At 38.9% G+C, this 26,698-nt stretch overlaps 1 protein-coding gene across 1 annotated transcript in view; it reads right to left on the minus strand.

The window, feature by feature from the left end:
• Positions 1 to 7,850: 7,850 nt before the first annotated feature.
• Positions 7,851 to 26,698, minus strand: part of grik3 (glutamate ionotropic receptor kainate type subunit 3) — a 90,983-nt gene continuing 72,135 nt past the window's right edge. The window contains exons 11-16 of the mRNA XM_018698791.1: positions 25,115 to 25,338; positions 21,139 to 21,257; positions 15,656 to 15,873; positions 12,581 to 12,806; positions 12,080 to 12,330; positions 7,851 to 11,334 (exon numbers count right to left, since the gene is read on the minus strand). Of these exons, the coding sequence (XP_018554307.1) occupies positions 10,969 to 11,334; positions 12,080 to 12,330; positions 12,581 to 12,806; positions 15,656 to 15,873; positions 21,139 to 21,257; positions 25,115 to 25,338 (1,404 nt within the window). The 3' untranslated portion in view covers positions 7,851 to 10,968. The remainder of the gene's footprint in view (positions 11,335 to 12,079; positions 12,331 to 12,580; positions 12,807 to 15,655; positions 15,874 to 21,138; positions 21,258 to 25,114; positions 25,339 to 26,698) is intronic.

Genomic DNA, 26,698 nt, shown 5'->3' on the forward strand with positions numbered 1-26,698 from the left:
AATTCACTGCTGTGAATGGGCTCATAAATTGAATTACTCAGTCATTCCATGTTGACGAAAAAGGTAATACACTGTCCCATTTATGCTCGGCTACAGGTGCTGCCTCTTTATCTTTTATATCTGAGACACTAGCTTGCATTAACAGAGCCTCATTGAGCAATAATGCTCTGTAATTAAATATGACTTTACATTAGGCCTTACTCATAAACGCAGGCAACAAGGAGCCACAAAAATAAAGCACAGTGGGGGACATAAATTGTTATTTTCAGGGGCTACACATTAACATTTTTGTAGCTTTGTGTGGATATTAAAACCAGTCTAGCACAACGGAAGTCATTTGCCATAAATACTGAAAGCGCAACACTCACACAGTATGTGGCTTTTTTTGCAACTGCATATTTAGTGTGTGGCAAAAGGTGATCTACGTTAACTGTATGAAACAAGGGAAACCCTGCCAAGATTTTGTACAGAGGCCAAAACCAATTATTATTTCAGAAAATATAATTTAAATTAATAATCATGAAAAAAAGATATACAAGTTATCATTGAGATGTCCAGAGTCTACTCAATATTCAAGATAACATATAAGAAGTCTGTGATTTATCTAAACAAATGGAGACAGAGTTGTAATATAATGTGAGATATAAAATAAAAATACAACAGGTAACTTGACAGTAAAATTCACATATTAGGTTTTTGTATTTTGGTGGTAGAGGTCCAAAGCAGCTGTTCTTTCCCCTAACCACCACATATTGGGTTAAACAAAGCACCCAGCCATCACTTGCAAACCCGCTTGAGGTGCCAAGAGTGTATGCCAAGTCCCTCCAACTGTCACTTCCTTATTTAATATTAATGAGCAGTTTACAATACACAAATCCATTCCATTATCTTTCAAAATGTCATAGCTTTGAACAGGAGTTTTATTTGCTGGGTAATGGTCGTTTTTTCCCTCCTCAACGTTCCAGCTGAGAGCAAGAGAGGGAGGAAGATGATATGGCGGTTTTGGACTCCATCTGCACGCTGCTCAAATTGGCCTTCACAGCCCATAAACTTTCCCCCAGCTAGCCAGACACCCTCTAGCACCTTCCCTGTGGACAGGCCATATAATGTCCTCTTATAGAAGAGAGACATGGGGGAGAGGAGAGACTGTCTGGCTTCCATCACTAGGGATTTATCATGTTTTACCAAGGAGGCAAAGAGAGCTTTTGCAAACGGCATATTTGAATTAAGCTTTTGGGATAATTACTTTTTCTTTGCAATAGTAAAGCAAAATTGGCTTCCCCCTCTTGTAGTAAAAAAAAAAACCTCCATATAACTTATCATTATCAAGTCATGCTGCTGCTAGCTAGTTCTCAGAATGTACCTTTAGCTCATAATTGACAAGGCTGTCCAGAGAAGCCAGCACAAACCCAGCCATCCATAATGGTCAAGGATAAGTTAAACCATGAATGGTAAATGTTGCTTCTGTACAATCATGATGTTTTTTCATGAGCAGTCTTTATGTGTTGTAAGCAAAATTTCAGGATGTTTACATGAAGGAATACTGCTGCATACATTGGCTGTTTCCCAAGCTGAAGGGTGGCAATGTAGGGATGGAGTTTGATAGAGAATAGCAAATCATCTGCTGGTGAACTTCATCCCCCTCTGGAACTCAGTCGTATCTGGTCCTGGGCCAACATCAAACAGCTTTGCTGTAGGCTGCAGGCAAGTTTGGGATAAAACACTGACAGTATCTCCTCAGGTAGAAACAAGCAAAGAGGTTTGGAGCTCTTGTTTGATGATGAGAAAGACCTGCCTCATACAACAAATTCAAACCTTTAAAAAAACATCATGTGGCCATTTTAGCAGATAATCCTTGCCAGGACCACTTAGGCTCATTTACATGTTATGATGTAAGATACTGACCTGTGACTCGCAAGTCTTAGGTTTGAGTTTGTGTTTACTAGACTGCAGATTGACCACAAGAAGGAGCTGTTTGGCCATTGGTAGACTGTAAATCTATGCCATCTACAGGCAAGGAAAGCAGTAGCAGCTGTTGCAGTCAAATCCTACCGATGTATACGTATATGGTGATGGAACACCCCACAGGCAAGGAAAGTAATAATTCCTGCAATTTTAACTGAAATACCTCCTGCAGGCAAGAGTTACAGCTCTTCAATTAGATGAGGCTTGCTTGCAATTGCATTGCAATGAAAATGATGCAAAGCTGTTCCTGTTTGATCTAGAACAGACTGACTTCTTCTATGCACAGACTCAACAAGATGCTAGAGCCTTTCAAAGGAATTTTGTTCTTTGATAACTGCATAACATCTAGCACTTTCTGAAGTAACTACAATGTGAAACATTCATGCCGCTACTGTTTCAACTAGCTCATCTCAAAGGTACTCTGCTGGTTTGTGATCCATTGTTTGGGCTGATGGTTAGTCTTGTTGCAGCTGAAAACACAGCAATTTCTGGATGTGTGGGGACCTATAATCTGGTTGAAAATCACTTCAAATCTGCACCCTTCAGTAATTTTTGCTGACAGTTAAGCAAAACTGAAAGCGATGAGTGTTATAGGTTGTGAAGGCTGTTGGAGTCCTAAATTCATGACAAGATTGTGTATCAGTATAGCTTAAGGGTCTTATATGTAATTATTTTAATTTACATCATTAAAAAAAATAAGTAAAAATAATCAGCAGAATATGGATAAATAACAGTTTTGACATTAAATTAAAGATGTCTGTGTATTGTGTTGCAGAGGTATCTACTGAAGTTAACATGCTAACCAGTTAGCCCTGGCCTGCACCATCTTGTAATACCACTTTGTACCTCAAGAGGCAATAGTGAGTCACTGAAGCGTCAAGTCTGCCCTCAGTCCAACAAGAGAGGACGAACCTATAAGCTACTTCTCAGGTTTAACCTTAGCAGTGTTGAGGTTCAACAAGCTTTGTAATTATGAAATGCTTGTTGCTTATTACTGTTTGCACTTTGGCATTCTTTGCGTACTCGTCTGTCAGCTTGAATGACTCTTATCATTTTCTGACACCTCTTATGAAGAGATAAGATAAGATGGACTTTATTTATCCCACTTGTGGGAAATTCACATGTTACAGCAGAAAGAACAAAGACAAGACTGGCGAAATAGAAAAATAAAAAGATAAAAGATAAAAATATAATACAAAAGCGGCACAGAAGGCAACAAGCATTGTAATAAAACATATATGTACAGTTTGTATTACAGGAAAATGGCTGATAAACAGCGAGGTAGGTGAAAGTATGTGCAAATAAAGTGACCAGAAAAGTTGAGTCCAGAGTGCAGGAAAAGGTTGTTAGGTCAGACTGGTGTTGTACAGTCTGATGGCTGTTGGGATGAATGACCTGCGGTAGTGCTCCTTCTTGCACCGCAGATGCAGCAGTCTGTTGCTGAAGGAGCTACTCAGATCTCCCAAAGTCTCATGCATGGGGTGGGAAGGGTTGTCCATGGTGGATGTCCGCTTGGCCAACATCCTCCTCTCACCCACCACCTCAATGGAGTCCAGAGAGCAGTCCAAGACAGAGCTGGCAGAACCTAGTGTTTTTACCCTCAGTACTGCAGTTAACGGCACATTTTGTCTGCTGCACAATTTTCAGTAAAGCTGAGGATGTCGACAATAAGAAAAGTTAACAGCACATAATTGCTGCATCACATGCATTCTGACATTTAGCTTAGTAGTGTGTAAGCTTTAGCGTAAACAGTCTTCATTTACATGTGACTCATTCTGTAGAGGAGTTAGTGATTTACGTAAATGAAGAGGTGAACCTAATAGAGTGGCCACTGAGTGCACAAAATAATGTTAAACTGCAAAAGCACAGTACCTTCTTGACAAACACTACTCTGCATTAAATGTTCAAGAGTGTTATTTTATGTACACTGGAGAAAATTGCCTTTCATCCTGTTCTATATTTATATTCATGAAAAGCCTCTATTCTAGTCATTATCAGGGTCAAAGACAGAGAACAGAGAGAGCAAGTCACTAAGGCATTTCATGGGCAATGTCTCTATCAGGCTATTTCACCTTAAGTCAAATGGATAATTCAGCATGATGGTGGGAAGATAAAACTCTGATACTGGCAGTGTCAGTGATTTGCAATGAAAGAGATGGGGTCTGGAATAAACAATGGTTTCCTCTCATTCTGACATTGTGCCATATGGTGTCTTCCTGTACAAACACGATACATGTAATGCCAAGCTCATTATGGAGGGGAGAATATGCATGAGTATTCCCACTGTGGTACCACTTCATTAGAGCAATACGGTGTGCTGTAATTACACGCTCATTAATTGTTCATCCTTTTTAATGTTATTGGGATGGACATAGCCATCGACCTCCTATTAGTCTTGTAATCCAGCTCTGGCACACTGCCCACATATGAAAGTGAAAATGCGTGAATGTCAATATAATTTCAACAGACTTTAGACTTGAATCACTTAAATACATGTGATGAGTCTCAGGTTTTCTTTTTGGCATGTGAGCTAAGTTAGTATTTCGATTTTATTCCAGTGTGTGAACAATACAAAATGTTTACCCTTCTATGATCTATAATTTAAAACCTTTTTTACCTCACTGAGGAGCCTGCAGCTCTTCATCAAACAGCTCACTGTGACTGCTCCTTCTCACACCATTACTCCCTAGCAAAAATGAAAAATTATGCAGTGGCGGCTAAAGCACAGAAAATGACTTGTCTTGTTTTGTAGATGCTTGTTAGATCACAATCAGTGCTAACTTCAGTAACAAATAGATCATGTTTCCTGTGACTGCTTCACAATAAAAGCCACCCCATGTTTTGCCAGTGTAATGCTTTTAATTTGAAGCAGCGGCAGTAAGAAATGTTGGGTTTGCATTAGCATTGACTTAGAGTTCTGATACAGCATTAGAGAAGTGAGGAGGGCAGGACTGGTGGACTCCACCATTAACAATTAAAATTATCATATATAGCAGTAATTATAAAATATAAATACACTGATTGACTATTGCTGAAAAAATGCTGACCATACACAATATCAAAAATGGGTTTGATTTCACAAAAATCTTAAGTTATAACTTAACTTTGAAGTTAACTTTCAATGCCCCGATTTTTGATACCTTCTGTTCTTTTATTTGAAGGTGATATCTACCTTCATTCCTCCAGAACAATTTTTATTTAGCTGCATCCTTCACAGCTACATATCCTGTGCTTCCTGGAGGGAATTCAGTTTTCTAGGATGATGACATTGCCTATAATAAGGTTCAGTGCACACTGGCCCTCCTATCGAGCCAATCCTCTGGTGCAGCTTCAGCTAAGATGGGTCTCTCACCCAGTGGGTTCACAGAGATGGGCATGGCACAGGTCGGGCATTTATTCACCCCCAAATGGGTCGATGATGCACAGCCAACGGGCTCCAGCACATCACCCTGGAGAGTCAAGCAGAACATCACCCACTGACGCCCCTGTCAAGGTCATCAAAAAGAGCACTGGTCTGGACATGTGCCATCAGAGTGAGAAATCCACCACGAGCGTGCATGAGCAACAGACCGAGGCAGTCTCCATAATGCCAAATATGCTCGAGGTCAGCTTTAGGTTGTACTTTTTCCATGCAGCACCTAATTTATAATACATGATACAGTGAAATATGTGGGAATAACTCTGAGAACATGAGACTGAATCTGTAAGGTACAGCAAAGTCCTAATGTCAGTCATTAGAATAGCCTTGGCTATTCACAACATGAGTAACCCTACATAAAACCACTCTAGATAAATAGTTTATGGTTCTACATTAGGCTGCAGCCCATTAACATTAAATCAAACACAGACTTTCTACCATTAAAAAAGGAAAAATGTCCCTTTTCTTAAAAGCCACTCTAACATAATTGATCACCATCACATACAACCGTCTTTGAATAGAAACATTCCTTTCATTGAAATCCATTTAGTAACTGTAGTTTATTTTTATAAAGGCAAATTTCTTAAAATAGTCTAAATTCACTGACCTACTTCCAGAGATTGCTATCTGCATTATTGCACCAGTCCATTTCAGAGTTTTCAAGATGAGCATATAGCTAATCTTTAAAAGCATGTGCACAAAGTAGCTTATGGTGTTGTACCAATCTTCTAAATTCTGTTTTATGTTCCCTGAGTCTCCCATAGATGTCTGGAGTTCTCTTTATCTACTGTAGTTTCACTCATTATTTGTTCTCTCTTTTTATTTCTATCTCATCTAATTCCTGCATTGCCTTCCATTGCTCATATCTTATTACCTACTGTTCCTCTATCCTCACTTTGTCACTAACCCATTGTTCTTCTCCCTTCACTCTCTGTGTAGCTCTCAAATTGTTGTGGGTATTACTTTCAAATCATTCCCTCATTCTCCTTGGCTTTTTCCTATTCTCACCCCATCTTTTTTCATTTCGCCCCACTGCCCCTGCTTTCTTCACCTCTCATGTCCTTTCACATCTTTCTGTCTTCATCTGGCTGGCTCCCATCCTCCCTCAGTCTCCCTCTTGCTCTTTTACATACTCCTGATGCGCTCCTGCTGGCCCCGGTCTGTCCGAAGGGATTAATTGATAGTGAGAGATAATAAATCTTCCCATTAGGCGCAAGGCCCCTGCCCATCGCTCATTATGCACCCGCTGCTCTTCAACGCCATGGCCTGGGGTTTCCCCTGCTTTTTTAACATGCACGTCTGCCATCTCAACACCAGCAAGGTTAATCTCTCCCTATCGTAGTCGATTGGCTACCTCACGTCACGACACGTACTCATTCATGCATGAACACCATTTGAGGCACATGTTTATTCCTTCCTCTTCTCTCTAGATGTGAAGTGCCCTGTGGTTTTATGTGAGAGACCCAAGCAGCCTCACCATGCAGCAGCTGTTGCATGCGAGCGTAACACATACTGTTTTGAATTTGTTGATTTCAAAGAAAGGACTGATATAGAATCTTGTTTCTTATTTAGTATTGTGATGGTGGATAAGAAAAAAAAAAAGTTAATTCCCCGTGAATGATGTAATGGTACTGAATAATTCCCATTACCTTGAGACCCGTTTTAGTGATTTTCAGACATTCAGTCTTCAAAGGTATCTCTCTCTATTGTTTTCACAGATCTCCCACGTGCATTAGCCAGTTACTGACCTGTATCTTGCTACTTATCTCGGCAGCTACTTTCTCATCTACTCTCACATCTATCTAATATATCCAGTGGTGAGGAGTATCTGCTTTGTTCTGCTCAACCTGAATAATAACTGTGACAAAATGTACTGTGGATATAAATCATGCTTATTATAGAAGGCATTTTTCCAAATCTGGGTTTATGTTTTTTACCATGTGTGCTTCTAGTTTGATTTCAGTCACATAGTGCTACCTGGACATAGTGAAATGTTATGCTAAAAAATTCTAACTGTGGCATCCATTTTTAGGCTCAGGGCGATGTTTGACCCAGAGCAGTCTGTTGACCAAATTTTGTCTGTATTTGTCAACAAATAGGTAAAAACCTCTGCAGCTTTTTTGGGAGAGATAGTAGTTTGGAGAAATATAATATCCAGTAAATCTAATAATCTTTACTAGAGTCTTTAGTCTCTTACTGTGTGAGAGAGTGTACAGTGCATTAGTTCTCATATTTGATACAGCAGCCAGCAAAGTACACATAAACAATCTGTTAATAATGATGGCATATCAGTATAGAAAAGGTGTAACTAACAGTGATATGTTGACACTCACAGCACATAAGAAATTATGCAACATGCTGTTGAAATAATGTGACACATTTCCCTTTTCTATGCTAAAGCATTTTTTGCTGCATATTTTTAGAATGGTAACACAACACCAACCAATTAGCAGCTCAACAAGAGATATGAATAGTTTGTATTTTTTATTTAAAATTTCATATAACCCATACAGCAAACTGTACAATTGAATTATTCACAGTGTGTTAAAAAGAAAATAATTCAATAGCTTTTCTATAATATTTTGTTGAATTTCCCCATGTTTTATTCAGATGTCGGTTATTCTAATGTTCTCTTAACACATACAGTTACTAGGAAAACAAAATCTTTTTTTTTCCTTTTTTTTTTACAAAACCTTACAAAAACTATATTCATAGAAATTCTGCATGTCCACAAAGAAAACCCTGGTTGGCACCAACATATTTATCGTATTGTTTGAGAGATTTTCTGCCAAATGATAGAAGCTGTGCAACTAAAAAGAAAGGTATACATAAGAAGGCATACCGTCATGACTGCTGGAAAATCAAAACTCACACACTGCTAATGGAACACAGGTTATGTAGCTTACAATTTGCATTACTTTTCTCTCACATTTCATACAATTTTGTGTAAAATGACATTATTATTCACATTAATTTATAAAAAGATATATATATTCAGTAACCAAACTGACTGAATCAGCCAAATCAGAAACCCTGTTGTAATTCCAACTAATTTTGATTATGTTTTCAGTTCTTTTCACATATTACAGAAGTGAAATACAAGCAAACTTGGGTCTTTGAATCACCTGCATGAAAAGCTACAGTACACATGGGGATAACAGTAATATAGTATAGCCACGTATCAGCTTTGGCCATACTTTAGACCAGGTCCTAATTGGATTTTCAGGAGGAGTGAAGGTCCAGTTACATAAGATAAAACCCTACTCTAAGGGAGTGTCCCCAAAATTCTTGGGGAAGTCTAACATTTCCATTTCATGTTCACCTTGTAGAAATATATTAGCCATCATAAAAGAAGATTTACATACATTTTTTTCCCCTCTGGATGATAGTAATCCAATATACCATAATATAACGCATTTCCATTAAATAAATAAACAGAGTTTTGGGGCTGTGGAACTGGGGTAAAGTGAGGAAGTAGGTTAAAGTGACCTCTCTAATGAAATAAATAGCATCTATAACATTTTTGACTGTGAACAGAATTCGTTTATAACAGTATAAATTTAGCAAAATACATTTTCTCCTGCTGATTTTATCTACATACTCTACTTTGCAGAAGGGAATTGATAAACAATTATACAGTGAATCTCTACCAAACCAATGCTAAGTTTTACAGATTGGAGTTTCCTTGAATCATAGATAGTTACGATTTTTTTTGTCTCTCAACGTTTCAACAACATAAACCTCACAGAGGTTTGCTGTTCCTTCAGCTCCCAAGTGACAGCAGCTCACAGACTCCTCAAATCTTCATACAGCATGACACTTGCTGAAGATATACACTTACTCGACAGGCATTAAAGTCAACATGAACACACAAAGTCATCATCTGTCTTCTGTCTATTCACCATCTATTCACCACATTGTCTCTCAGAATGTTCACACAGTACAAGTATGGAATTACTCACATTAGGTAATGAAAAAGACAAAAGTCTGGGATAACCCTCAAAATCTTTTCTCATTTAAAACCAAACCCTTTGCCAGTTTTCATGACACTCATAATGCAAAACAACCAGTTTCCTGCCAAAAAGCCTCTAGATCACACCTGAAGAAATGTAGTAACTGTTCAAAAATGTGTTCAAAAGTACTTGGGACATTCATTGGTCCTGTAGCCACACATGGACAAAGACCAGCGCTCAGTTTCATGGATACGTCACGATTAAATGCACTCAAAAAATGCACTTTAGTTTAAGGTCACAGTCTTTCACCTTTTGTCTCTGTGCCTTACAATTCTAAATTAAACTAAGATATAAACACAATATCTAATCTAATAGCTTTCATTTCCATACTGTACCATGCTATCATTTAATCAGCACAATCTTTGAAAAGTGAACCTGGACTTTTGAAATTGATTCATGTAATCCTTTTTGAAATTACAGAGGACCAAAGTTATGTTTTAAGGAAGGCAGTGGATCAGGAAGTTCATCCATTGGTTTTCTTTTTTGTTTGTTTTTAGCATTTGATTGTTTTACATTACAGTGTTCATAACAATATTTTGAGGTGAGGTGGTTCACAAAACCAGCAAACACAATGCCACAACTGTGCCAAATACAATTACTCTACTCTATATTACCCTGCATGGTTGAAAAAAAAAAAAACTGTTGTAGCAAGATCCCTTAGTAGTCCCATTTAAACCACTCCAATTTACTCTGCAAGGAACACAAGATGAGTGTTCTCTAAAAAGCTAAATGAGCAGTCCTGACCTATACTGGTTTATATATAGTTCTGTTTAATGGTCAGATCTTTGGTAATTTAAATGATTAAAGTTCAATCATGTACAAAACTATTTTTGAAATAAAATGTCCTTCTGGTCAAATAAATCTAATTCCGTAACATTGTGATCCAATGGTCCATGGTGGAATCTCTTGTTTTTAATATGGATGTCTCCCTATTGCAGCTTTGTTTTGCATCAGTGATTAATTGCTTGTGTTCAACAATATAGTTAATTATACGTCACAACTTCAACTGACTTACATTTACTGCTGAACACTTGTGTCTTGCTATGGGTTTCCACCAATTACAATACTGCAGATGCTGAATGAATATTCTTATAGGGTATCGCAGATAATATATCATCCCTGTGAACCATGCTTTCAAAAGATCCTCTCTCTCATCCTGCAGCTTATGACTCAAAGGTAATCATATAAGCCTAGACAACATGTTTGAGGTAACGTTATTTTCTGCTGTCAGAGGCCATTCAAGAGTTTGTGTAAATCAATGGGATAAAGGTAAGAACGTGATATCATAATTTTCATGTGTGGCAAAACTGATCTCCAATGAAAACTGCTCTTCTGTGTCCTCCTTGTTTATTTATTGCCATTCTCATCAAAGCCTTTAGTCTTGCTTCAGTCAAATAAAATTCTCAGTCTTTTCACTGATTGAGGATTCCTTGAATGACATGTATTTTCTTGTGTTTTTGTGTTGCGCACGTAAACATCAGACTTAAAACTGATTATTTGGGTGTACTCTTTTCCCAGAACTTCAGATGTTTCTTTTACCTCCTGTGGTTTCGATTTCAGTGGTGAATGTTGTCATACCTGTGTGGCCGATGCTGCCATTTTGAGTTGCCCATGTTTTGTTAGTGTCCCCATATCACTGTGGTTAATGGTGTATCTGGTGATCCCGTCTATGCCATTGTCTCTGGTCTCTGGCACCGCCCCTGCCACGTTACTCAGGAGGTTCTTGCCCTGGGGGGAGCACATTGTCATGGGAACACAGGAGTCATCCCAGTGCTGCAGCTCATGTTGTCCTTTCCTGGGAGTCGTCGGTCGTTGTAGGCGTGCATGTTGATCACTGCATCCGTCTTCACTATGACTGGAGGCTGAGGCTTGTGCTTCACCCGCCTCTCGCAGGTGAACGACAGTCTGATCTCGTCCACCATGGCACTGCACAAAGACCTCTGGGCAAAAAGGGAGGATGCGGGGAGGGGAGCACGAAGGAGAAGAGGGGAAAGGGACGGGGGGTAAATGCCTTAGCTTTAAATTGTTCTGACAGCAGAGTGTTGACAGTCTGAAGAGCACAAAATGCATTAGAACATAACATTCATGTTGTGTTAATTCTAGGGTGTGTGTATAAGTGTGCACGTGCGTCCGTGGCTGTCAGCAATGTCAAATTGCAGCACCACCACATGTAGACTGCACACAGTTGATTACTGCTGCTGTGTCAGAAAGAATGAACAAGTATGGTGCATGAGCATTCGTGCAACTACTCACTTAGCATGAGTCAAATTAGTGATTTACAACAGTAAAGGGTTCATGCTATTCTGACATCTCCAATGACTAATAATGGATTAATTCTCTATGCTCCAATTTGCAATTATGCCTGTTAAAATAAGTAAATGTTGTGGTGTTATGGCCAAGTACTCATAGGGATTAGCCAAAGGCATGCAAATCCTTTTATAACATGTTTGAACTAAAAGCCATGAATAGAGCACAGCTTTGGTTCAGAGGCTACGTGGAAATATCATAACAAAATAGGCATGGTTAGCAACTTCTTTGCTAAAATCAAGGATGAAATAAACTGAAATCCTTGTGGAGTGTAATTAAATTAATGTTAGATTAATTTCCCATCCATTCAAACCACAGGGTAGAGATCAAATTAAGAAAATATGTCATTCTGCGTGTGATTTATGGGGATATATACCTGGTCACGTTCTGCAGTCTTCCTCAGCTTGTAGATGAATTCAGCAATCGCCACAAAAACAGACAGCACTAGGCCAGATGCCAGCACAATGAATATACCACCCAGGTTCTGGATACCCATGGGGCCTGTCTCGCGACGCTCTTCATCCAAGCAGCTGCTCCCACTCCACCACTTCTCCTTCAGCATGTGTAGGCGCCCATCCTCCAAGATGCTTAGGATTGCTATGGTGATTTTGTCCCTGTATGGGGAGCCTGGAAGCAACATAAGGCCTGTTTTACTTTGGAAGAAACGCCAGCTGGATTCTGTGATAATAAGGTTCATAAACATGTTGTGGCATACAGTCTGACTAGTAGCTAAAAAAACATCTTATGCTGCTGCATCGTCTAAAAAGCAGTCCCTCATTCTCATCCTTCAAAAGGAGAGACATAACTTACAGAGAGGGCTGGAATTTTTTTATTACTTGGTTCTAAAATGTATTCATTGGTCGTTTGAAGGTCTTACCGAGGGGAGTGCCGATGCCATAGCCTTTGCTGTCGATGAGCCCTCCCACCTGTGTCAGATTACAGTTCCTCCTAGTAATGTAATCAATAGTGGTGGACTCCATAATGAGGGCATAGTCTGACTTCAGCACCCTCTGAATCCCATCCTCTATAGACTTCACCAGTGATGTGCTTGGCTTGCTGCTCATGAAGGCCCACATCTTCTCAAAGGTAGAAACCTTAGATTTCTGTAAAGGACGGAAAGAACCTGTTTAAAAAATGTGCCTTTGAACCCCATTTGAACAATCTCCTTTGCTGTAGATCCAGAAAAAAGTAGCTGAGAAATATACAATGCTTTTACCACTGAGAAAGGGGTTGGGCCTGAACAAAATAATGTTCAAATGTTATAGCCCGAGGTGTTTAAGCTGGAAGTACTGTTAACCATGAAATCTTGCTAGTAGCCCTGGTGAATGGCAGAATAACTTTACACCCATGGGGAGTCTTTGAATGCCTGATTAGAAATTGTCAAAGATGACACATTTTAAACTATTGACAAAATTTACAAATATGTACTGATTCTTTAGCAGGTGACCAAATAGATTTATATGATTACTCCTACAGATCTCCATTGTCACAGTATTAAAGGAAAGTAAATTGAAGCTTTGCACACATCTATTCTCATGAGTGCTACTGAAGAAGCAATAATAGAATGCCTCTCCATTAGTCTTGCATCAGGCTATGTGGTATTTCATGCAATTTTATATGAGGTCACATTTATGCCATGTCTAATCCTAGATAATTACTGTCTAAGGACTATAAGCCATTTCAAATTGTGAAAGATGCTGTTATACAAAGCCCTCCATTATGTGTAACTCCACTGGAAGCACAGTCTAAAAACTGTGATATAATAGTCTGATATTAAAACTTAAAAGCATCAATTAGGATGTATCATAAGTGTTGCCAATTTAGCATCTTTTTTTCTTTTTTCTTTTTTTTAACCTTCCTATACAGTCAAAAATAAAATGCACCATATGGCAATTTAGGACAGTTGATACTGGTTTGCATTACAGCAATGTGTAATTCAGGATGGGCTCCCGATAGAGAATGCTTCCCTGTAGAGCCCTTGTCTTTGCTCATGGTTCAAAATGGCATTCAAACACATCCAGCAATTTCTTTCAACCTTGCAACAGCAGGTGAAAACTTCTTTCCTTGGAAGAGGCAGACGTGCTTACATGTGCCCTTCACTTCTCTTGATATAATATGCAATTTAATAAAACAACAGCTCCTTGTTAAGAGGGCTTTCTGGTGACACGACAACCTCCTGACTAACTGTTGCTACAAATCTGTGATTATGTTTCTAATGCAGTGTGTTTGTTTCAACAGTTTCATTATGCCACTGACATACTGATTTGAACAGTATGTCTTATGTATGTAACTGGTCAGCCATCACTAAAACATTTGCTGGTGAAAATTCATCTATCTACTGGGAGTTAGTGTGACAAACTAAAGAGAAATTTCTACACCAATCCAATGTCTTGAGCAGGCAGTGGAAGTAGTGAATCAAATCAGACATCGTAAACAAACTGAAACAAAAGCCCACAGACAATGATTTGTCACTAGTGGATTTTGCCGCGATCCACAACTGCACTATCATATTCTTGTCTCCAGGCATGTATTCTTGTTTTGATATCACAGAACTGCATCTGGCTTATAACTAACCATCTGTTATCTGGTGGCTAGTTACTTGAGTGGACTCGTCTCAAGCTACAAATCATATCACATTTGAGTAGATTCAAAGCAAAAATACACACTGTTTATTATGTCACTGTGACAGAAGTTTAGGGCCAAATCCATCCAGCTACATACATCTGCAAAGCCTTTATCTACTCCCTGGTCTCCTCGGTATTTATCATGCTTCTCTGCCTCATTGAGTTGGCACCATTAGGCCTTTCTGTAAGAGCAAGAGGGAGCAGAGGGCACTTGAGCCTTGCAGCTCTGATGAGGTAATTAGACACCTGTGTCTCCTTCTATTTATGATGCGACAATCACAACCGCAGTTTATCAAAGTACACAGAATGATCTAAAATAACTTCCTTTTTACATAGCTATTCAGAGGAACTGAAGGTTGATTTCTTTTCAAAGGGTCAGCGAGTTGAGTTGGATCCAGGCATAGCATTTATCATTACAGCACATTTAACATTCATGGGATGCAATGTAATAAGTAAGCAGTCTTATGATATTAGTAAGATTAGTAACTAGATACTTTTTAAAATAGACACAGTGGGCTACAGTTCAAAGACAAATGCACATGATATCAGCAAAACCCTGAATGCAATTACATAATCAAAGCTAGGGGATCCAGTATATATACCATTCAACAAACTCAACAATGAAGCATGCAGTATTTATGAGCTCAACTACAAATTTCAGGGGCATAAAACTAGGACAGACATATGCCCTGGAAGAATCCATTTCTTTTCTCTATTGAATGTCATAAACTTATGGACTATCTTCAATAGAAATGTGTAGTGTTTTCATTTTCTTACTTGGAGAAACTGTAACTCTGTTACATGTGTTATTCAGCACTACAGCAGCAGCAGCATCTAAAGCAAAGCTCAAAAATAATAAAATAAAGTCAAAAACCCTGCAGGCAAACGCTGAAACTTCGGAATAAAAAAATCATTATGGAGGAACGCATCAAACAGTGTAGAGAAGTGGGGAAGCTTCAGAATTTGCCTTTGCTGTGGGAATTAAGATCTAGAAGTGTGTGTGTGTGTGTGTGTGTGTGTGTGTGTGTATATATATATATATATATATATATATATATATACACACACACACATATAGTCATTTCTTAACATGAATTTTGCAGCATTATTATTGCTGTATGTGTTTGTACTTGGCATGTTTCAGCTACAGTATGTTTTCATGCTGTTAAATATATAATATTATGATCATATGGTCATATTTCTTAAATATCCATGCAATACCTTCAGTAATTAAAAAGTTAAAATGCCTTACTTTTTCAAATACAGAACTTGAGAATAGATAAAAAGCTCAACTCAATCATAACAACACATTAATGATTGTACTATACCTTGAAAAAGGTCATGGTTGCGCCATCTTTGACCACACCATACTCAATCTTTGTCTGCTTGGCGATGTCATCAGCTGAGTCCACAGGCGAGTCCATTCTCTCCACAGTGAGAAAAGCTGCTAAATTGGCTGTATAGGATGATATAATAATGAGCGTGAAGAACCACCAGATCCCACCAATGATCCTGGTCGACAGGGCTTTGGGCATCAGTTCTGAGCCTGTAGGCAACACAAAGTGGGAGAGTTTAAAGCAATTAACTGGATTAAATTGTACTTGCCAACACTGTAACCAAATTTAACAAATGCAGAAACATGATCACTTGCATTTTGTTTAATTAGCCTGCAAATGTTTCTGGCAGTGACACTGGTGTTGATCAAGGTACTGTCAGTTAGGAAACAGAAAATGAAGCCAGTTTGGCAAGTTATCCAAACTCTAAGCTAAGAATTCAGAACATGCTGATTAGACCTGCAGAACTCTATGTTGCCGAGGCCTCTGCATTGGGTATAAAAGCCTTTCTTGTATAAGCCAGTGGAGTTTAAAGGAGTAACTTTCACTGTATACTTCATCAAACTCAATATGTATGTTGCAGATGACTGCTGTTATTTCAACTATTCCCTCAACCAGAGCATCCATATAGGTTGTTTGTCCCTACCATCTGATATGACCCATAAGAGTGTCTCCTGAAATAGTACCTTTACAACAATAGGTCGTTCATTGTCATGGTTACAATAATACACACATAGTTGAGCAGATGTTACGGTCACAATTTGATTAGGTTTAGGTACAAAAATAAATACTTCCGAAATGTTAGAGGACGTCTTACGATAAGAGCAATAACAAAATGTCTTTTAATTGAAAATACAGTATGCATCAAAAACCTTTAACTAGGTAATATAAAAGTATATACTGCATTTATCATTATCACTTAACACTTTGGCCCAAGTCATACTCTTCAATTAGGTGACTGCTCAGGACTGTAATTGCACTTAACAACTTTCTATTTCTTAAGAACTGTTGGCATAAATGTATGTATTGATAATTAATAGTTGATCCTCCTCTGAACCTTTTGAGAGTTATCTTGTTGAACCAGTTGGCTTACAGGTTGATCTGTAAAAACAGCATCACTGTAGGATGTGGTTTGTCAGATGAAATATAAATGAACAAAATGTTCTGTCTTTCTAGCACGTCACGGTTTACTAGATGTACACACTGCTGTATTTTGCAAACAGTTCATTACAGCGTGTGTAAATAAAAGGAAAAAGAAAAATTAAGATATAGTGTCTAGTCAGAGTGACAATACATCTCCTCATCAGCCTTGCCTTTGAGTGGTCCTCTGCTGAGTAATACTGTGTTTACAATGGCTCACTGACGGGCGTTAAAGTTACTTTATATCTCATCTCTGACAACCTTTAAAATACCCTTGTGCTTTGTGCACTCTGTTACTTTACTGAGAAGATTTATGAGGGCAATTCTGAAGAGTAACAAGCCCACAGAAGGGGGGCAGAGTGGTCAGCTCTTTAACCTCCTCTACCAAATTTGATTGGATTTGTCCTTTGTGGTTTGACAAAGACTACATGGTTACAAACAAGGGGAGACAGTAGCATCCCTTAATTCACTGTGACTTCAGAGAGGGAAGATCCAGATGCATTCTCTGGTTGCACTAAAAATGAAGTGAAGCAACGGGTAACTCAATTGAATTCCACACTATAAAGCGCTGTTGTCAGCAGGGAACAGTATATGGCGCTGCATCAGAACACTCTAATAAATACAAAAAGCAGATCAGTCATATGGTGCCAGGAAAATAAAACTGTGTCAATATGCCATGCATTTCCTTGAGGAAGGACTCATGTCTTGTAAACCAGGGAAAAATACATGTTCTTTCACGTAAGACAATATTGATACTGTTTCAGTAACCCAAACAAACATCTGTCTCACTGACTGCTGTACTACTCACATTCACATGAATACTGTAAGTAGTTGTTTAAGACTATACATACTATCACAATACAAGTGTAAATATCACTGTGGGGTTTGTCTTAGCAAAATAGAATTTGTGATTTTTGTGACAAGGTTCAGGAATTTATTTCTAATCACAGATAACAAATTCTGAAACATTATTTGAAGTAGAACTGTGTTGCTGAAGATACAATAAAACCAGAGGAAACAATTATCCCAATTTATGCAAGCTTCAGCTTCATACTTAACATTACATGACGTATATTAGAGTAGTTTATCTTTTTATTTCACTCTCAGAGGGGAAGCGAATAGGCATATTTTCAGAAAGATTGAAGGATTTAAGGGAGTTATGCATATTTGTTGGTGAGGAAAATAAGTTGCAAAGTAGTTAATGTTAGCTACATATGTTAATGCAGTATAGTTAACATTATCTCACCACAGCTCATTTGAGGAACAAAAATAAACATTAAACTCTGAATGAGAGGTGTGCTAAAGCACTCCACTATAGCAGTGTGGCTAAATCTGACCTGCGTTGGTTTGTACGAGGTGGAAGACATTTTGTAATGTTACATTCTCACAATAAAAAGCCAGCTCTTATTATTTTACTAAATGAATATCATATCAGTACAGTGAGGTAGAGGGAGCCTCCTCTCATATGAAGGTGGCATAAAACAGCCACCATCTACTGCTGGCTCTCTTAAATATATATGAATTTAATTTACATTTGCCAGAAGATAGCTCAAAAATGGTATTAGAGAACTCATCTCATAATACTATTAAAAAGTGGACTTAAATTATAAAATTTGAAGATTCTTTTAGTTGAGATTTGAGAGGAAACTGTGCTGTTGCATTTTTAACTCCTGTTAGACTTATTTTCCCATGCAGTCATATGATTTATATATCAAGGTGAATGTGGAGTTTTGAGGCTTTTGTTTTGATTCAACGTTTCAGCAGTTTCTCTGTAATGTATTTTCTTACTTAACCAGCACTTAGGGAAGCTGCCTGTGTTTTTAGACTTAATGTTGCCAGAGAATGAAACAATTCCAGCAGTCCATTGATTTCTTGTGTGTGACATCCTAGTTGCAACATCTATGAATACTAGAGCATGTATAGTTAATAGTAGATAAACTGTGTACCGATTACAGCACACCACATTTCTTTAAAGGCGATCATGAAGAAGTCACCCTGACAATGCAGTTCTCTTTTGAATAAATGAAAAGACTGTTTTGCATCTAATGATGCTTTTTGAATTCTCAGTCGGGGGGGGGGGGGCACTGTTCTCTGTGGATCCAGTAATGCATCGTGCTAAACATGATGCCGTGGTTTTCTGGAGAACTCCGCTTTCCCATGAGAATGATTACTTGCACTCAGCATTCTCTCAACGGACTCATCATACAAAACCTCGTTTTCAGAGCTGGGGGCTTTTACTAGTTGTTAATTGCTATTAAATAATGACACTTGTGAATGGAAATGTTTATTCCATTGCAGATAAATCTTGATCTGAATCTCAATCAAAGTCACAACTCTAGTTTCTTAACCACAGACAAAACACTGCCACAGATTTGATCTTGCATGAAGAACCAAATAAAGAATATAATATTTCAGGCTTAAAACTATGGATAGAAAATGAAAGAAATAATGTCACTTAGAATGAGAGGATTGGGAATAAATCAACTCGTATATCAAACCTACTTTCAAAAATTATTTTATATGGGGAAACCAATTTACGGGAAATGATCAGACATATGTTTGTTGTGAGCAAAAGCCTACTGAGACCCCCAGGAATGCATTTGAAGTACACAAAGTGTTTGCTTTTGCACCTCCTCATATTTTGTGTTCTTTGTGTTGTCTATGACACCTCCCTCCCACAGACAAGCTGGTAGATTCTCTTTTTTTTTTTTTTTGGATCCCCTCAAACACGTCCATTTGCATTTTAAACATGTCAAGGAAATGGCTTCCATCTCAGCCGCTGTCACTGTGTTTGGCAGACAAGCAAGGGATGTCTGTTTATGTGACACAGACAAAATATACCTCGCTGCAGATACCACCGTGCAGCATGTGTTACAAGGTACTGTAGGACAAATGGGTGTCACAGAGAGCCAGAATCAGTCGATGTCAATCTTAAACACAGACAAATTTTATGTTCAGTATATCACTGTCAAGATTTTTTGACAATGCCTAATTTAAAAATCATGTAGAAACAGTTGTGCAACATGAAAAAATAGGTATTTCATGTTCATACTCACAATACAGATGAACCTGCTTGCGAACACGCATGAACCTCATTAACTTTGACATCCCAGTGTGAAATTTTTTTATTCAGGGAACCATGAATAAGAGCTGATTAGCAGCAGCTGCTTCAGTCAGCTACTCTAAATATGAGAAATATGGAAGCTCAGGCATTGACAGAAAACTCTGTGTGCCACTGTACAAATTATAATAGAGAATTCTCCCCTGTTTAGTTTAATAATATAGGCTACTAACTAGCTCATTTCATTTTGATTCTCTCTCTCTCCACTCCCTCCCTCTCGGCACACTGCTGCTACTGCTACACTCATAGCCCTCCGCCTGCACCGGCAAATTGGCAGAGCTGCTATGCAGTTTCACAAGACTGCTGCCGAGCTTCTGTGCTTAATGAATTGCTGAATGTGTTTGCTATCCTTACGGGCACAGATCCACTCCCGAGTCTCACTAAGCCTCCTTGATTTGTCTTGTTACATCGAGGTTAAACATTTTATTACTTGGGTCTTTTTCCTCCACAGTTGACTTCATTAGGTTATTTCTGGGCCTTCATTTGCTTACCTATCCCTCTAAGGGACACCTAGCAAGTGAAAACCTATTTGTATCCCTTTGGTTTTTCAGTCAAAAGGTAGAATTAAATATGCAGTGGGAAGCTTAGTAATACATGCTGGGTTCTTTTGCTGAGGAAGAAAGTGCACCTTTTGGTCTGACACTATAAATGTATGCGTTACATGACTTAAATATTATATACATTGACTTCAAACAAGATCGCAGTCACATTTAATTGGTAGGATACTTGTTGGGCTGTTAGTGAGACATATGGATTCTCAACAGTGGGTCAGTCTCAGTGCAGTTCGTACAGCACTGAAAACATCACACCAGTCAGTTCTAGCATGGCTGACAGCTGGCATTTGTCAGACATGTTCCTCAAGTTACCCTTTACGTCCCAATACTCAGAAAGCTCTTGAGCAGGGCCAGCGACTGCGTTATGGGCAAATAAATGCAGCAGTGTTTTCCATCCTTACCTGCCAATCTCTGACAAGTGCCTGGCACCTACTCTTCCCTTTTTAAACAGCAGGTAGGTGACAACAGCCTTCCTTTGTCATGTAAGACTGAGCTCTGCAGTTGTTCTTGACAGGTAAATGTCTTATGAAACAGCCACGGAATGGAAATCATGGAGCTTGTCAGTTAAAGAGGCAGAAAGTGGGAGCTAGCAGTGCACAAGAAAAGAGGGCGGTGTGACAGTATTGTTTTTGACAGGGAAGGGGATATGCGTGCCGCTTTACCTTGTTGCATTAAGGAACCGACTCCAAACCAGAAGCTGTTGAGGAGGGTGAAGTTGTTCTCCACCACGTCTGATCCAGGATTACAAGGATGAGCGTCGTACCATTCATATGGACTGAACCTGGGAATGAGACAGGAAGTTGGAAAGCTGTTTTTAAATCTTTAGAAGTTATGAGATCTGAGACAATGCAAGAATGATCTTGTCTTTATCCCTCTTGAATGCTGTTCCTTCCTTAAAAGGAATCTAAAAAATGGAGTCATATTAGCTTACTTACAGCTAATTTCACCTTTGGTTTGGAGTAACAAAACTATTAATGACTGCATTAGGGCAGCAGCTCTACAAAGCAGTACTTAAAACAGCATTCTTTTTTTGGGGGGGGGGGCATTTGTGGCAGTGGAACAAGTTGTAAATACAACCAACCTGTAAATACAACCTTGAAAATAAAGTTGATATGTAGACATTTGTTTATTTACAGATACAGCAGACAAAAGGCAACCTTAGAGTTGTGTCTCTTTCCACATGATGAATGCTGATTGATTTATTTGCCATTTGGTGGCAGGCAGTCAACTTATAATTGGTTATTGGAGCTTTTTAGCTGAAAACAGCTGCCTGCTGCTGCTAGAAAGGAGTTTGATAAGAATAGTAGGAGTGACATTAAAGCTGTGGGCCTTAAAACCAAAACAGTGAGCCGGAAAACACTAAAACGCTCGGTATAGCTGATGGAGACTGCACACTGCAGTCAGTTGAAACTTTTTTTGTGGATTCATCACTATGAGCAACAGCTTTGGCATTACACACAGTGCTTTGATCCATTGTTCACATAAAAACATTGACGAATGTGGCTTTAATAATGTGACTTTGTGAACAGTCAGAACATGTAGGGAACAATGTGACCACCCATCCATAAATTTCAGCTATTTTATGGGCAGAAGTTTTGCCCGTTTTTATAAATCTTTATGAAATGTCATAACAAAACATTTTAAAATCAACTGGTCCTGGTTTTTAAGCCCTATCTACAAGTCCCTTGAACTATTTCTAATATGCTTCGTAGTTAAAGGTGACCAATGAGGCACATAAATATAATTTCTCAGAGGGTATAAAATGTCATGTTTGAGAATGTTAGGACTCCTCTTAAAGTCACATGAAACCATAAACCACGCATCTTTCCATATCTCTGCCATTTAGTTTGACACCTGCTGAAAATGCTGCACACCTTTTATTGCACGTCATTTTCAGAGGCAGATGCTGAGATAAAATGTGCTAAATGTCACTACTTTCCCCCTTTTAAAATGTATTTATATAATATGAATTTTTTTCTTCTGGCTCTCTATTCTGGGTGTTCTGCTGAGTTGAATAGGATCCCTTAGACTCCAGATAGGATCTCTTCAAAATGTGGCATATCTGTTACTCTGATGAGATATAGCAAAAGTGCTAATGACAGAAGAAAACCCCTTTTTCTCCAAGTAGGAGATACATAGTAAAATGGTCCACAACACTGGAATTCACTATGGTGAATCTTCAAGTGCATATTCTCAGTTCTGTTGGGGTGTAGTGAGAATAATTTAGAAAGATTTAATTGAGTGAAATTTATATTGTTCAAGAGATAGATACACTTCAGTCTAATTACATGCTGCAGAAATATTTGGAAATATAGTCTGTTTTAATCAGACACTGAACAGGACTGGTGGTTGATCATGAAACAGCTTCATAATGTCTTTTCCAACCATCATTCAGTTCTCATCTTAGTTAAGCAATTAGACATCTGCAGTGATGAACAATAAGAGGGTGTTTTTGCTAGGGTTGGCTTGTCTAAGTGCAGTTTCTTGTGCATTAAAATGACTACTGTCAAATATACTCACTAGTGTTTCCTTCCCAGAGTTTTTCTCCCGACCATTCCCACCAGAAAGGCCTTGGGCAGCTGCTTTACAAATGTGGTACTCCCTACCATTTCAGTTAATTCCCCAAGTCTCATTTTTGTTATGCCTTAATGTGAAATTGAAAGCCATGGTCAGATAATGTAGTAGTGTGATAGTGAAGAGGCATGGAAAGTATGATTGTTTTCCACTATTTTGAGTGAAGTCACTACACAGAAAATATTATAGTGCTGATTCAATACCCTTGGTTCTCTGCTAATTTCTAAAAAGGTTGTGCTGGCAAGCAGAGCTGTAAGATTTAGACCGTGTGCTGTACAACCCTATACAAAACTGTCTGCTAAACAACACCATTAACTGTCGGCCAAGAGTGCAGCCTACACAGAGACGGTGATCTGGAAACCGCTGGCATACAACCATAACATAAAGCAAAAGCACCATATTTGCATTTACAAACATTATATTGAATTTGTACACTCTAGCCCTATGATGCAACATGCACTTTCCCCTCATGTTTCAGTGTTGCCAGTCATTATATTGAAAGTTCTTAAGCATTAGAAATTATTGTTGAGTGGCAAGAATTTAGAAGTTTACAGAAAGACACATCACACAATCAGCTATAAATAAATTTGATTACAGATGCATTACAGAAACATAAAGGGTTGCCACAAACTGAGTTAAAGTATTTAAACTTGTTACAGAGCAACACATTCAACCCACATTCTCCTCAATAATTTTCAAATTCCCAACCCTCTCTGTGGCTTTCAGCACCAGTCCCCTTGGTTCCAACAGAAATGGAAAAAACAGACCCCCTGCCCTCCCAAGAACGGCAAAGATAAAAAGATTAAAAGATGATTTCCGTTCACGTTTCTCTCCTTCGCTTCCTATTTCGCGTGCATCTCCGCGTATGCATCTGCACACAGGAGTGGAAGAGCCACAGAGGAGATGGGTTGACAACTTGCTGTTAAGAGTAAGAAAAGCTCTGACGAGTGTTGTAAGTCTCTGTAAAGCATTAATGGACAGACGCCGACCCGATGTCCGAATGTCAGTCCAGACATCTGAACTCATTTGAGAAGAAAACCAGGTCTATAACAGTATATTTTATTTATTTACAACTCTGCAATTATATGTGCCTTTGAGCAAATAAATATAAGGTACCTTGCAGCACAATTATTATCTGCATTTAAAATGACCTGCTTGTGCTGAAGTAGCCCTGTCATTGTTCACCGCTATTTATTTCACTCACATGATGCACATATGGGGATGCAGCTTTTCAGCTATCTAGGCCGGTCCAAAAAAAAAAAAAAACTGATGCAACAATTTAAGACGATTTTGTACTTATGTGAAACCACTCCAGAATGTTTTTGGTCTCACAACAACAAGTGAGGATAGGGGAGTGCAGCTGTTTGCTCTCAAGCCCCAGAACTCCTTTCAGTGCCCGCGATTCTAGAACTTCCTCAAGCACCACTTTGCATGAGAAGCAGCAGGAAATACTGACAATGATGCTAACAGGATATTCATCATATTCATGACCAAAAAAAAATTACAAGTGAGGTAATTTTCAGTAAATCAAACAGATAATCTTTATCCATAATGACTTTATTACTTAATATTGCCAAGCATTAAATTTTTTCAGCAAAGTTAAATGCTGATGATCAACTATAAATAGACCCCTCTGATGGAATTTCACATCAGGTGTGTATATTTTTTTTCATTTTATATTGCTGAATATGATCATTAGATAAGTTATCCTCTTTTTGCTTTATACCTTCTTTTTAAACGATCCTCTAAAGGTGCATCATTTGAAGCTGCATTGCCAATCCCAAAGACATCACACAGGAAACAAGAAATTTCACACTGAATGGGACTTTGGAACTCAACTGGAAGTTTTTCTGTATTCCTCCTCCCACTGCTGGGCTGTAGAGAGCCCATGCAGACATAACTGCCTTGATCACTACCCAGCAGCTAACACAGTGTGAGAAACTGACTGTACTCGAATCTTAGTCTGCAATGAGAACCGAGTAAATTACTATGTCTATTGAAAGACCCCATGGATAAATGTATGAAGGATTGATGGGACAAATTGCATGGAACATCTGCACTTACCTGGCAATAACAAAAAGGACACAGCTAACACCCAGGTAGGCCAGGAGGATGTAGACCCAGATGTCTGGAGTCATGGGGTTCAGGAAGGAGAAGAAGCCGTTGTTGGTGGCGTTGGGTTTGCGATACAGGATGCTGATACCCATGCTCATGAAGGGCTTGGAGAAGTCAATGAACTTTTCACGCATGTAGGTGATGGTGAGGGGAGCCACTGCCAAGTCTGCTCTCTGTAGAGGGAAAACAAAAGCATTCATGACATTGTGTAAACATTGTTCCAGTGTATCACATGCAGTTCCATCTATAAAGCCATAAGCCAAGGTCAGTAGGATGACATAATGACACCATATAGCATTATACAATGGACATGGCTGAGCATGAGAGATTAGTTTCAGTCACCTTTTATATGCATCTGACTGCATATTCAGAAGGTTACCGTCTATATCGGCAGTCCCCCACAACTCCCCTGCACCATGTCTGGACAGGAGGTTAATGAAACCAGCTGCTTGGTTCACGCTCGGATACCTCTTTCTTCCAAGATACAAGACAGCTCACAAAGGGAGGCTTTCTTTACTTCCTACATGCAGAGCAGTGCTAGAGGAGCAGGATTTGATCATACAACAGTTCACCATACAGCATTTTTTACCAAGTAATATGAGACTGAAGTGGTTTATTTGGGTACTTTATGCAAAACCATGAAACCTAACCCTACAGGAGTTGAATTTGCTGGCTCTAGAAACACATAAAATCTTAATGAGATGAAAAGCAATTTAGCTGGATGATGCAGCCATGTCCTGCCCTCCTCTAGTGAACTGATGTATTCTGTCATCCTGTTTGTTTTTAACACCATTAAACATCTTTTTTTAAAACTCACTTTCTCGGCCTTAAGGCCTAGAAACATGAATTTAACTTTCCCTGTGGTTTAGACATCTCTTCCCTCAGATTCATGTGATAACTACCACACAGCAGAAAACGAAAGTGAGAAAGAAAACATTTCCATTTTGCATCTGGCACTGTGGATTATGTGCTCCTGTGGTCAGCACCACGGTGGTTAAATACACGGTGGCCTCTGAAGAGACGGAAAGTTGGAAAAAGCAGTGCATCCTGCCGTGCATCTGCTGTCTCTCTTAAACTATTCAAATTTGTACATCACATACTGCTCCCTCTGTTCTCTGCTGCCAACTTCAGCTTTGAACCAACCTGCCACTCAGCCGGAAGATCAACCAGCATGCAATTCCAGACCTCCCTACGGTGGGCTAATATACATGCTGCATGTCCTTGTTCTGCTTACTGCTTAGGCACACAGACTGGGCACAAGCAAGATAGCCTGATAGTGCCCTGCTGCGTGCCACATGGCTCAGTGTTATCTGGGTTTGCAGATGGTGGGCTTAGTGGTGTTCTCCCTCCGGACCTCCTCACCTGACGACAGCCTGGAGGGTTCATGAAGTTGCAGCTAACATGATCCACACATCTTTGACCCACTGACTGTACACTGAGTATACTTAGCTGTGCTACTTCTTGTAGGTGTTTTAATGAAATCATTAAAGCCAGTGGAGAATATTAGCACATTTATTCAAACTCCAAAGCACT

Source organism: Lates calcarifer, linkage group LG15 (genome assembly GCF_001640805.2).
Source record: "Lates calcarifer isolate ASB-BC8 linkage group LG15, TLL_Latcal_v3, whole genome shotgun sequence".
Lineage (NCBI taxonomy): Eukaryota > Metazoa > Chordata > Actinopteri > Centropomidae > Lates > Lates calcarifer.